Raw genomic sequence first — 13,405 nt, 5'->3', positions numbered from 1 at the left:
GAAAACCCTCTAAAAGAAACTCTCACACCAACAGCCCAACATAACCCAGCGGTATGTTGATTGACAGGGGTGGAAGGACTGACAGCAGCAGCATGGAAGATGTACTGTAATGAATTGGGTGGCTGGGGGAACAAAAGAACTGGATGGAAGGAGTAATATAATGGAGGACAGTTAAAAAGGGTAGACATAACCATCCCATTGACTGGGTTTGCATGATCAATATTACTCATCATAGCTTATTTAAATCACAATGTTTTGCATTGCTCATGGAAGCCATCCTGAAAATTCAAACTTGTTGTGTCATCATGGGAAGACTGGGGGTTGTGTGAGGGTTATGAGTTAGGCTTATGTGAGGGTTGTTTGAATGACATAAGCTGCAGTTGCAGCTTGAATATTCAGAAGGGCCACTGGCGTGCCGTGCAACCCATGCACTGCAACCTACAGCCAAAGTAGGCTGTCTGATCATCTAAACAGGCCAATTGTCTGGATAAGTCAATGAGAAGCTATTTTAAAATGGCTCAAGTGATGGCAATGATAGTGATTCATAAACATCAATGAGAAATCAACATTTTTAATGGAGCTGGGGTACGCTTGGAAATAAGTGTGCCATCACTCTACCCCAGGGGAAAAAAACATATAGGAAGAAAAAAACCCAAAATTGAGAAAAAACAACTGGAGTGACTGGAAACCTGAATAGAAGTACTCCACCCTGCAATATTCTGTTGCAGGGCGCCATATACAAAGATCAACAGTTCTTTTCCTGTTATGCATTGAGGGACAGATGCCCATTTAAAACGTCAAATAAAAATAAGGAACTAATGTTAAAACTGACCCACAGATGTAATCTGACACCCAGAAGAACATGTTTGATGAGTACAGGGACATCTCCAGACTGTTGGAGGGGATGCTCTGGAGTAGGGACATATATACATAGGTGGTAGTCATGCCCTAAGGCATGACTTTTTGGGGAAAAAATGTTCCAGGAGATCAGTTCAATAACTGGACAATGGGTTCACCCATCTTCTCACCTAGCTCTGTTAAATTTAAACAGAGGAGTGGACAATAAGCTGTTAAATTAGGAATTAATAAGCCATCCACTATTGGTGGCTAGATGGCTGATAGCCAAGCATTGGAAAGGCAGTAAAGGGCTTCATATTGACAATTGGTACCAAAGGGTTTGGCAGATTGCCCTTTTAGAAAAATTCACCCCCAAATTGAAGAAAATGCAAGGACAACTAAGCGAAGACAAGTTTGAGGGGGTATGGAGGAAATTTATTGAATTTGTTAATAAAGAGAAGATCGGAGAACACATCTATTGGTGCATATAGAGATATGGACAGTATAGCTATGGGTAAAGAAATCCATTTCAGGGAGACCCTTAAATTAGTGAATGTTATATGACATTAAACCCAGGTGGGACTATATATTTTTATTGAAACTGAATGTATATATATGATGTAATATTTAACCTATGTAACCAGAACTATAAATTAAACACTTCTTTTCCTGTTGATGTTTGCACAGCATGAAAATGCTCTATCTAAGATAGGATAAAAAGTTTCAGATGAAAAACTATCACACAATAATTGCAGCCAAAGCCATGTCTGCTAAATTCATCCCGAGATGTGCAATATATGCACCTGGTAAAGCAGATTTGAAAAAAAGACATCTGCTGTGTTTCACAGAGATCTGAACCACCAATGATCAGATAGTGTCAAGCTAAATGTTTACAGTCCACATATGTAACATACCAGAAACTGAACGATCATTAGAAAGATCATCCCTTCTTCACATATAATAGAAAGTACTATATATTATGTGAAGAAGTATGGGCACAATCAAGCATTAACATTCCCTAGAATGCATTTATCATCTGCATGGTGCTGAAACCTGAAGCAAACCCAATGAGATTCTTATTCATGTAGAAACATTCTGGGTGCATTCAGATTAGCATTCTTGTCACATTTCTTTCAATTTAGGTTTTATCCTTATTGTTTCAGAACTGATCTTTACATGTTTCCTATACATATACACCTCCTTTTCCAGACCTGCAGGGTTGTGATTTTAATTTATTTTTCTTTTCTTTTCTGCTCTTCAATAAGGGCTGAATGTGTGCAATTTGAACAGCTTAAATAAATTTGATGTGATGTCTTGGGGACAGAGGGTAAAAGAAACCTTTGGAAGGGATCACAAAACAGCCAGATTACAGGATCATGGAGCAGTTAGCAGAACAAGTAAGTTGTTCCTAGTGCACAGGTGTAATGCTACAAATTCAAGATAATTGAGGAGTAACAGGAAGAATGGTTGGAAAGAGGAACAGCACTAGACACATATCTAGACCCATTTTGGGAAGGTTTGTACAACAACCAAGGAGCTGAAAAATGAATTGCTAAACAGAAACCAATGACAGTCCACAGGAGGTGCTATGGATTGTGCTATGTCTTGACATTTTTATTAAGACAATGTGAAAAACCCAAAACAAGCCAAGCCCACTGGTTCATGCATGCCCTAAGAGTGTTCCAGGGATTGAAGCCATGGGAATCTATAAGGGGTTGCCCCATTTCTTTCCCTTGGTACTGCACTTCTGGCTGACTTTGCATTCAAGCTTTCTTTAGCAGGAAGCACTTTGAACAAGAATTGCAGGCAGCTGTGTTAGTTCATTTATTTTTTAAAAAACAACCAACCAGAAATCATGATCAAGTTGTATCTTTATTAGGACAAGCTAAAATGTCACAAGATAATGAACAATTTTTTGACTTTCCCAGAACTCTTTGAACTGTACACCCAGCTTTCTCCCCTGTAGATGTTTTGCTTAGCATCAGGTCTAAAGAAGAGATCTGGGAAACTCAAAAGTATGTTCATTGCTAAGTGAGATTTTAGAAAGTCCTAATGAAGTTATTAGCCTGCTATTACTTTTTGATTTTGTCCTAATAGGTAATGGCTACTAAGCATGTTTAAGTCACATATAATTGACATTTCTATACCACTCTGAATGTAAGCCAATGTCTGGTTTATAACATAATGATTTCACCAAAATCACCTTCCTCTGTCACGTGTATAAATTTGGGCAAGCTCCTTCATCGTTACCACCACCACACCACTCTGTCCATTAGCCATCCTGTGCTCCGAAGAGACTAACAATTGTGAGTAGGGACATTACTTTTACTTGCCTACTAACCTACCACCACCTCCACCACCTCTCAGGTGTATTACCTGTGCTCGATGCTCTCCAACTGCAAACTGTATCATGGCAATGCCTGGGTTATGGCTGTCATCAATCCTTTCCACGGTGCTGGAGTCTATTTTCAGGTCACTGCTAATTTCTGCACTTTGTATAAAGTCTTCTGTTTTTAAATCTTCTACCTTCTTCAGTTCTCCGTTGGCCAACTGAATGATAGACCCTTTCATGAAGTAAGGAGGCAGTGTAGGAGGAGCAGTTGCTGAAGAAGGTACTGGCTGGACCAGGGGGAGGTGGATCTGGGCCTGCACCACTGCTGCCTGGTAAGCTGGCTGACTTGCTAGTGACTCGGCATTGAAATTCTCACTTTTCGGAATGGTGGTTGTGACGAACGTGTGAGGCACTGCTGCCAACTGGGGAGATGAAGTGGCTATAGCAGGCGGTACTCCTGATGTGTCGATATCTGCATTGCCTACTGGTATTAAGAGGGGCTGGGTGCCAGGAATCACCAGGTGTTGTGGGAGACTTCCATGATAGCCAAAGGCTTGCTGTTGATTGCTCAGGTAGCCAATTACCGATGGCTGAGTCCCAGTGTAGAAGGCTGCAGCAGGCAACCCGACAGGGAGCTGCTCTGAGGCGCTGTGGGTGGTCTGAATGACTGTGTGAGGGGACAAAGTGGCGACTGCTTTCACCCCTTCATGACCCATAGTCTGTTGCGGAGATAAAGCATAGGATCGGTGGGCTGTTTTTCCTAAGTGTAAGCTTCCCTTTTCACCAAGGGCTGAAGGTGGTGTTTCTCTGTTGGTGGCCTGTTGGGCCTCCATGTCTGCAGTAGGTGTGCTACTGTTGGGGACAACCATAACGGAGGACCGGACACTGGAGGAATCCCGTGCAATGTAATCAGCAGGCCCCGAGTGGACCACCACATGTCTGGCCTCATAATGATGAGGAGATGGTTTATTGCCTGATTTGATAAGATTCAGTTCTGAGGATGGCGAGATGCCATATCGCCTACTCTTCTCTATTTCCCCATTCAGTATTTCTTTTGCTTGCATAGCCTGCAGCCTGCTGCTCTCAGACTTCTTGGTGGACTCCCTAGTGACAAAATGGCTGCCAGAATCCGCATATTGCACCACCACCTGGGAGGAAGGGCCAAGAGTGAACGCGTGAGGAATCACTGTCTGGTGGGGATGCAAATGGACTGGGATGGCCGGAGGAGAGACATTTCTGACGGCACTCTGAGAGCTGGAAATGTGGACATACTGGTTTTGCTGGGCAGGTGGAGGAGACCCTGCTGTGATCAATCCAGGTGTCCTGACAAGATGGGGCTCAACTTTGTGCCCTTGCTGGCTTAGGTTGCTCACACTGGCCAGCAAAGTGGAATATGCCTCCAGCTGGGAACGCTGGGATGGAGTGGTTGCAACAGCAGTGGCAGAGGCCGCTGTGCTGGTTGCAGAATTGGCTGTTGGCGAAATCAGTGGGGAAGGGATGAATCCGGCGTATGGTCCACTGTACTGGGGCCCAACAAACTGGAAAGTGTGCTGCAGGTGTGTGTACTGCACTGGGGAAACAGGCGTCCCTGCCTGTGAAAGGGCAGACGGGTACACTGTGGGAAGTGTTGCGGTGGCCGGAACAGACCTAGGAGCACTAGGTGGCGAATAATCTATTCCCGTAGATAGTGACTTGTGTAAACCTATTCCCAGTTGTGAACTAGCCTCCACCGAGATCCCTCCAGGCCTGTTCCGCCCAGCTATGCTGCTCTGGCTGCTGGTTGTGCTCGAGAGCCATGGCAAGTTATCTGCACGGTGGTTTTCACTGGCCAGAACTAATGGCTTCACGTCAGAAGGCAGGCTGGTGGCAGGGATCTCCCGCTTCTTGGGTGGCAGGCATTCATTGCTTCTCTCCTGGTTAGATTTCATTTTTCACAGGCCCCTGCCCACTTCTGTGGCTTCACTGCCTGGCTGGCTCTGATTTCAGTCTGCTAAGCGGAAAGTCACATTTGATTTCTGAAGGGGATCCAGAGACTTCATGAGGAATCATCTCCCTGTGAGCACAATCCTCCACAAGCATCTCTGGAATGAGAGAGAAGGAGAGAAAAAGAAAGGAAGGGGGGAAGAGAGAAGAGGAAATCAAAATACTAGCAGTAAGGGGAAAAAAAGAAAAGGATACTAATATAAAATCAAGAACATACCTTTTGTTCAGAGTTCTATTAGCTATATATACCATAAAACAAGAAGCTCTGGTACATCACAATTAAGGCATTAGGATAATCAAAATGATTTATTTTTTCAATAGACACCCGAGGGCAGAATTTTCAGCTTGGAACAACCAGGCACATTTACTTGGGAACAAAACCCACTGAACACAATAGGACTTACTGCCAAATAACGATGCATAGTATCAGGCTGTCATTCTCTCCATTTTCCACCTTTACTCATAGTTAATTAATATATGGCTCCCACCAAAGCATGTATCCTCAATTTTTGAATTGCAGCATTATTTATATACTGTATGGCGGCTACTTTTGGTGAACACACACAGTGTGCACCAGTTACTATAGCCTTTAGTGGGGCCAGCACATACATTTACATCTCTCTAGTCCCCTTATAGTTGACCAACATATAGAAACACAGAAGCACATCATTGATTAAACACTAAACCAAAAAATCTTACTGTGACAAGGTGTGTATAAAATCTATTCCAAAATTAATCTGAATTAATTTAGTATATTTATTTCCTGCTTTTCCCCCCACTGTGGAACTCAAAGTGATGTGTATGTTTTAGAAATTTTGAAAGTTAAACTGGAAGGCAGGCAAAACCAATGTGACAATATATGTGACATTAACAAAGTGGAAGATTTATCCCTATTGCCAGTTTTCAAATATTACCTAGATCAGGAACACAAAGTCAAACATGAATCTCTATTAGTCAGGATTTTTGTTGCAGGTACTACATATATATATTTGGACTATTCACTGGAAAAGTACCTATATAGGATTTTACTTTCTGATCCCTGCAACATATACCAAATGCACAGGTTAAACTCTACCTACATGGTTAAAATTACATACTATAATAACCCCGTATGTAGCTCCAATCATATCATGTTTCCTTGTTTCTTAGTAACCAATGAATTGTGAGCTGCAGCTGCTGCCTGATTACTTTCTGTGTAGCAGAAGAGCACTTACAAATGACTGGGAGCTACTCTGTATTAGGAAACAGATTCAATAAACTTCGGGGTGGGGGAAAATCATGTTATAAATTAGGACGAGAACACAGCTAGACAGCAGCTGCAGAATTCAGATCTGAATGTTCAGACTTATCCTGGCATCTTCCCTTACAGGATGGCTCAGCTCTCCATACTGTGGCAGATTTTAATTGTGGGATGGCAGAGAAAGACTGTCGCTCTCCGTGATTCGGTATAAATATCTTTGCCTGTGTGAGTGCAGGCAAACTATGTTATATAGGCCAGAGAGGCCTAGAGTCTCAGAATATGGAACACAAGGGGGGGGGGGTTTCTTTCAAAATTTTCCTCTCAAGTTTCTTTGGATACCAACACCCAGCCTAGATCCAAGAAGCAATGCTTGAACTGCAGGGAGACAGAATGGACCTCATCTCCTTAAAGCTACTGTTTATGGAACATGATGGGTGGTATGGGGATTGTGGGGAAGGGTTTGGGGATTTCATTAAGCCCCACCCCTTTTCCCTATAATTTGAACACTGCCAGGAGGACAGCAATAGGCAGCAATGTTGCATATTGATTATAATTTTGGCAAAGGAGAAGTTCTGCATAAGGCCAAGCTCTAAAGAATAAATATTCAGAGAGAGAGAGAGAGAGAAAATGAGAATAAAGATTGGGTTCTTTTAAATCTAAAAGACTACATTTAGAATTATGTCCTTCAGAGCAGGGATGAGCAGAGGATAGAGTAGGCTGGCTTGCAGTAGATCAGCAAGGATTTCTAATTCCCAATAGCTTCCACAAGCCTGAAGTCTGCCTACCTATGCTTTAGAGAACATAATCTTAATTCATTCTTTCATTCTCTGGTAAAATATATTCTAGGTCCAATGACATCCATTCCTAGAATTTGGAGTGCTGGCGATGATACATACTGAATGGGTGTATCTGAAACTTGATCCCTGGGATTATCTCTGCTAATTGAAATAGCAGACCAATGTATTAACTTAAGCAGTATAAGTATGGCTGGCACAAGTACAAACCAGAAGATGACCCAGGATTGAAGTAAATTGTGACAAGTATTTGAAGAAGGATATTCCGTTATCTGTTGTGATCCGCCCAGAGAGCTTTGGCTATTGGGTGGTATAGAAATGTATTAAATAAATAAATAAAACACAAGGAATCCAGCAACAGAACTAAACCATCCCATTCTAGCCTCAATTCCAAAGAGAAAAGAAAAAAATATTGTAGATAGATAGTTGTAACATTCTAGAGCACTGGATGTTAGCTTAACATGAAGTTGTTCATTAAATGTACGTGTATGATCAAATAATTCTATGCTTTATATTTCTGACTTCTAAGAGAAAAAACAATGATACACATTTCTAAGTAGCCGTATAGATAAATAATGGGTCCCCAGTTCTAAATATTTGCTGAAATGCCGCTAATGGAATCAAATGTTGTGAGGGGTTGCTCAGTCCCAACTTAATCACTTATTTGCTATTGCCAAAAGACTTACAATCAGCCTGTATGATTCAAGTAATACAAATAAACCTTCACACACAGTAATACCACTCAGGAAATGGTACAGGGAAACTGCAGAAGTTGATTATGATAATCCTCTCCAAGAAGAAAAATAGTAATTGGAAGAAGAAAAACAGTGAAAGGTATATAAAGTTTACCAAAAAATAAAAAATAGAGTAGAATAACACAATGAGATTGAATAGTTAGAATAAAGACACAAACTAAAATAAATCTTGGATCATGTATTTTCCAACAGCATCTTGCTTACTTCAGCAAGTTGAAATTCTGCTCTAGAAAAGCTTATTTTAATAAGCATGAGAAATCTATTACTATTGCCTACACAGTTGGACTTTAATTAAAAACAACAAACCAGCCAAGACCACTTTCCCATTATTTGTATTTTTGGTATCATCCAGTCTTGCATTTCATGTCTTGATTTTTATTTTTATGTTCTGCTAAAAATAAAACTTGCCAAGCTACATTTGTTCATGAACTCTAGACTACCGTAGACTTTCAATCTCTGGCATCGAGTCCTTGACACATAATGCAAGATGTCTCTTTGTCTCATGCTGCCACATAAAGCCAACAGGATGGAATAGTTTTTGAAGTTTACTTGAATGGTTACACCTTGAATGGCACGCTGAAATGAATAATTTGGAGTCTGCCCTTTTAGAGCAGGGGGTGGGCAACTTTGGGAGGTCTGGGAGCCATTTTTGGCCCTTCTCCCCCCCCCCCATGGGCCACACTTCCCACCCTATAGGGGTCAAAAATGAGACAAACAATATTTTTTTAAAAAATACAAAATGGCCTCTGGAGCTGCTATTACAGAGTGACAAAATGGTCAAAATTAGCTCATTCGCCATTTTGGGAGAGGGATTCCTGAATTTCAGGGATGACAGGGGCTGCATACAACATGCAGCCTGCATGTTGCCCATCCTTGTCTTAGAAAAATGAAGAACTGCATTAAAAGGGGGTAATTTTAAGAAGCAGTGTAAAGTTAAATACCATTATTTATGATGCAATAATGGCCATGCAATGCCCCCCAGCTATGATTTTCAAAGTTTGGTAAGAAGGGACTATATAACTACAGACTTCCTTCTTATACACAGACCTATGTGGAAACCGTGCCAGTGCAATGCAGTTTATGTTACAACTATACAATTCACACAGCTCAAAGTAACTGAGCAACTGATGCAGTTTACTTACTGGCAATAGTATACCTTCAGTGCCTAAGGCAAGCCCAGTCCAGCCACCTGGAATCTTTAAATTGTAGATGCATCTTTAAAGAAGTAGACTGGGACTCCAGTCATGTAAAGATTGTTCTACCCCTGAACTATAGCTTCTTATAGTTCTGGTTTGGACTATCAAAGAACTCATGTTTAACAAACCGTGAGTCGTTTGTGAATGCAAACAGTGGCCACAGCAATTCCTGAGTTGTTTAACCCAGGAATTGGCATTATGTGTGAACCAGGTCATTATGGTCTGTACAAAACTGGCCAACAGAGGTCTATGTTGGTCATAGACCTGTGCATGACACTAATCTAGTGGGAACCTGAGAATATAATGGACCAAAAAATTCCTGGAGGAAGATTTTCCTAGTTCTCAGAACAGATCTATTAAATGTCCTTATTGTAACAGAGATTTGCTTTCTGAGAAACAAGCTGGAAGTTACCACACCTGAATTATTCCCATTGTTTACTTTTATTAAAGCCCATACGACTGTTCCTGTACTTGTTTCTTTTACTGAACATGCTTTAGCTCATCATTAATTTTGCATAATGAATAGTGAATTATCAAAATTCAGCCCTGTTGAGATATATAAGTAGTATTCTGTGGATTGTTGTGTTCATTTACTGAAACAACTGAATTTTCACAAATTCATTGGAAATGAATAAATATACTAAATTATCAAGAATAGCTATAAAGAGCACCCATATCAGACGTATATTGTACAATTATGTCTTAAGTATCACAGATCTTTTCCTCAGCATTTGATATCAGTGATTGTGGATTTTGTAATATTAATTGTGTCATCTATCTATCTATCTATCTATCTATCTATCTCACACACTCCTGAAAGTCTTTTTTTTGGGGGGGGGACACTATCAGATTGTGCCAGTGGACCAGTTTACTAAGTATTCAGCTTGTATTTGTTGATCAGACTACCAACAGGACCTTTTGCAAAGAATATCAAATACTATGAAACAGTGGATGTAATAACTAGTTATGATTAACATTTTCCCTTGGATCACAGTGAGAAGCTAACACAACTGTGCAATGGACCAAGAGAGGCAGAATATAGAATTTACTGTCTGTTTTGGAACTGCCTTCCTATTCCTCTGATCCCTCAAAGGTTTACTATCTGTTAAATTGTGAAGTTAATTAGAATATCAGTTACTTCTAAATTCCTTTCCCATTCCTTAATCTATTCTTCAGTCTTATTGGAACAAAGTGAACACACCAGCAATAAATCTTATATTTTTACTGCCCTTCTCCATCTGAGTGAATGAGTGCCGACAAGTAAACAGAACAAGGAAAATTGAGGACTGCAGCTGGGACTTTGGCATCCTCATCAGCTAGCACACATGGAACATTGTGGAGTGTCTGGGTAGCCAGTGTCCACTGGCAGTCTGCCTACACTTACTCAAATTCCTGGAAAGCCTCAAGGCAAAAAAGAAAAATAAAGAAAAATTGGACAAGTCATCATCTGAGTTCGCAGCAGTCCCAAATAGAGGATGGTATATGAGGAATGTTCAGTGAATTTTCACTTCTGAAGGATCTGAAGTATGAAATATTAAAGATTTTTTCAAAAAGGATGAACAAGGACATCTCCATAACATCCTGACGAACAAAAATCTTAACCAATTATCTTCTGTTCGTCCAAAGAAGAATAGGCCTAACAGAGGCAACAGAAGTAACCATTCCTCTCTCTTTCTGGGCATTCCCACTGAATTGACAAGTAGGTGTATCAGACCTATCTTCTAAGGCTACTGTTTTGCAGCCTGATCCTTTGCATGTTTACTTAGAAGTAAATCTCACTACAGTGAGTGAGAATTACTCTTGCATGTGTGTACATAGAATTGTAACCTTAGAAGCCTTGCATGTATGGGATTTTCTGCCCGAGGTGCCAAAATAACCTGGCCAGCCCTGGATATTATGCACTCTAACATGTGGGGCAGGGGAGCTACCATTTGTTGCTCTGGCTCAGGTATAAAAATGTCTTGGGTTAGCCCTGCCTTACATATTTTCTTACCAAAGCTGCCGATAATGTAATTTCAGAGCTACAGCAACCAACAGAATCCAGAAACTTTATAAGTTATTTCGCAGACTTATATTTAAATCTAGTTGTGAAAGACTCTTCAAAACTTAACACCTATATCATGCACAAAGTATGATTACATACTTTGGACGTCAGGAAATGCCTAGCAAATTCAATATTCATATTCTCATATGTAAGCTTCATATGTAGGTTTTAACTTGTGGGTGCTGTTTATCTCTTTTTTATTAAGGCATTTTAAACTGATTTGCTTTTAACGTCTAATTCTCATTTTGTATTTTACCTTGTTGCTATCTGCATTGAAATGGCAGGATATGAATTTAATTAATAAATGTCAAGTGAATATCAGTTCAATAAAGATACATTCATTAATCTAGAATAACCTTGTTTGCCTTGGCACATAAAAAATAATATTATATTACAGCAATACTGGCCATATGGGTTAAGAAAATATCCATCTTCCATAATATTCAAGGAGGATTCTCCCTTCCTTCGCTTGGGCAATGTTTTCGATCCCATTTAATCAATGAGAAGCTGTCTATGGTAAGAATATTATGACCTCATGCGCCCAGTTTACTAAAAGATGGTATGTATTGATAAAAATGTACCAATCTATTTACTTAATAAAAATAAAAATGCCACTTCAGTCTGATTCTGATCTTCAGTCTGTATCTTTAATCTGATTCTGATCCGGTTTGCCAGATTCTCTCAGTTCTTTTACACACTTGTTCTGTCAGCTACATAAACATTGATCAAATTGCAACTGATTACTACCTGCCAACAAAGCTTCATAGCTTGTGGTCCAACTCTACCATAATCTCCGTTTTCTAGTAAATTTCCCAGGGGGGCAACTGCAAGAGCGTAAGACATGAAAATAAATGCATCTTTTAAAAAATGAGGCATCTCTTTCCAGCACCAAGGGATTCCTGATGAACAGTGTATGGATGAAAGAGATATCCACTGAAGCTTGACTGTGCTTAATGTTCAAGAGCTCCCTCTTCCACTGCCTTCACACCAGACACTGATGCAATTTGTTTGCTATCTATTTTGTCCCAGATTAAAAGTTCTAGTTCAAATGTTGAGAAATGTCCATCAGTTTGGCTGTTTCTGTTTTCCGAAAACGTGCACATCTCATGTTGTAAAATGAGGACTTACCAGACATATTTGCTGAAGATTAACAGTGCAGACACTGTGAAGATCACTAAACACTGGACTATAATGTTATTAATCACATCATTCAGTGCTACTAGTGACACTTACTGCTCTCTGTTCATAAATGGATGCTCAACCCCAACAGGTCTACTCACCTCCTTCTACTGCCAGCGCCCGCTCTCACTAGATATATTAATGTGGTTGCCTTGGGCAGAGATAAGACAGGAGTAGAAGGAGAGGGAGTGCAAAATGTCTTAGCAAAATAGTGAATACTTTGGCATGAGTACAGAGGCAAAACACTTAGCAAAGAGAGATGAGAAGGAGTGTGTGTGTGTGTGTGTGTGTGTGTAGAGGCAATGGCACAGAATATTCTCAGTCCCCAGTACAGGGTAGGAGAAAAGAGATGCAGGCCTTCAGTTGGCTGTAATCAAGAGATCGGGAAAAGCAAAGGTACTTAAGAGAAACAGATGTCCCTAATAAGGGAGTGGGAAGTAGCCATTGGGTAGCAATGCCATCAAGACTTCACTTTCCTGGTGCGGAAATACAAGTCTCAGGGGTCTGTAAAGTTTGTAAAAAATAGATCTGAAGGAGAGAGGGGTGGGGAGATAAATCCTGCTCTTCCTCCTGCTAGTTGTGGCTTGGGGCTGAAAGGAAACAGGCACCAGCTTGGGGGATTGAGTTCAGCATCTTGGATAGGTTCTTTAGAGTTCAAGCTTGTTCTGACTGAAACCCAGAATGGTCCACTTTTGCCCCAGCAAAAGTGCACCAGCAGCCTCCACTGCTTCCAGGAAAAGTGTGGAAAGGATTGTACCCTAATGTTCAAAAGTGGTAGTTTTTGAATGTACTATGTCTCTTCTAATGATAGTTCAATTATGCAGACTACATGCACATTATTTCATTAATGTATGTCAACTTTGCACCAAGCCTTACCCTTGGAACATGCAGCAAACTTCATTTTTGCTCATTTTTTTTCATTTTTTTCAGGAGAAAGATGTTCCAGTTCTCTGATACTCCCCATCTACTAGCAACTTTAGAAAGTGCACATATACAACAGACAGACCAGTTATATTTAAGTATGCTATCAGAAATTATAACTTGC

At 40.4% G+C, this 13,405-nt stretch overlaps 1 protein-coding gene across 8 annotated transcripts in view; it reads right to left on the bottom strand.

Moving 5' to 3' along the window:
* ATXN1 (ataxin 1) overlaps positions 1 to 13,405 on the bottom strand; it is a 259,174-nt gene that overhangs the window by 16,006 nt on the left and 229,763 nt on the right. For all 8 annotated transcript variants that reach the window (XM_063130390.1, XM_063130392.1, XM_063130391.1 and 5 more), the window contains one exon: positions 3,214 to 5,250. In XM_063130390.1, coding sequence (XP_062986460.1) covers positions 3,214 to 5,097 — 1,884 coding nt within the window. In that variant the 5' untranslated portion in view covers positions 5,098 to 5,250. The remainder of the gene's footprint in view (positions 1 to 3,213; positions 5,251 to 13,405) is intronic.

The sequence above is a fragment of the Elgaria multicarinata genome, chromosome 7, assembly GCF_023053635.1.
Source record: "Elgaria multicarinata webbii isolate HBS135686 ecotype San Diego chromosome 7, rElgMul1.1.pri, whole genome shotgun sequence".
NCBI lineage: Eukaryota > Metazoa > Chordata > Lepidosauria > Squamata > Anguidae > Elgaria > Elgaria multicarinata.
The sequence above is the reverse complement of the archived record's forward strand: the minus strand, read 5'-3'. Positions and strand labels throughout refer to the sequence as shown.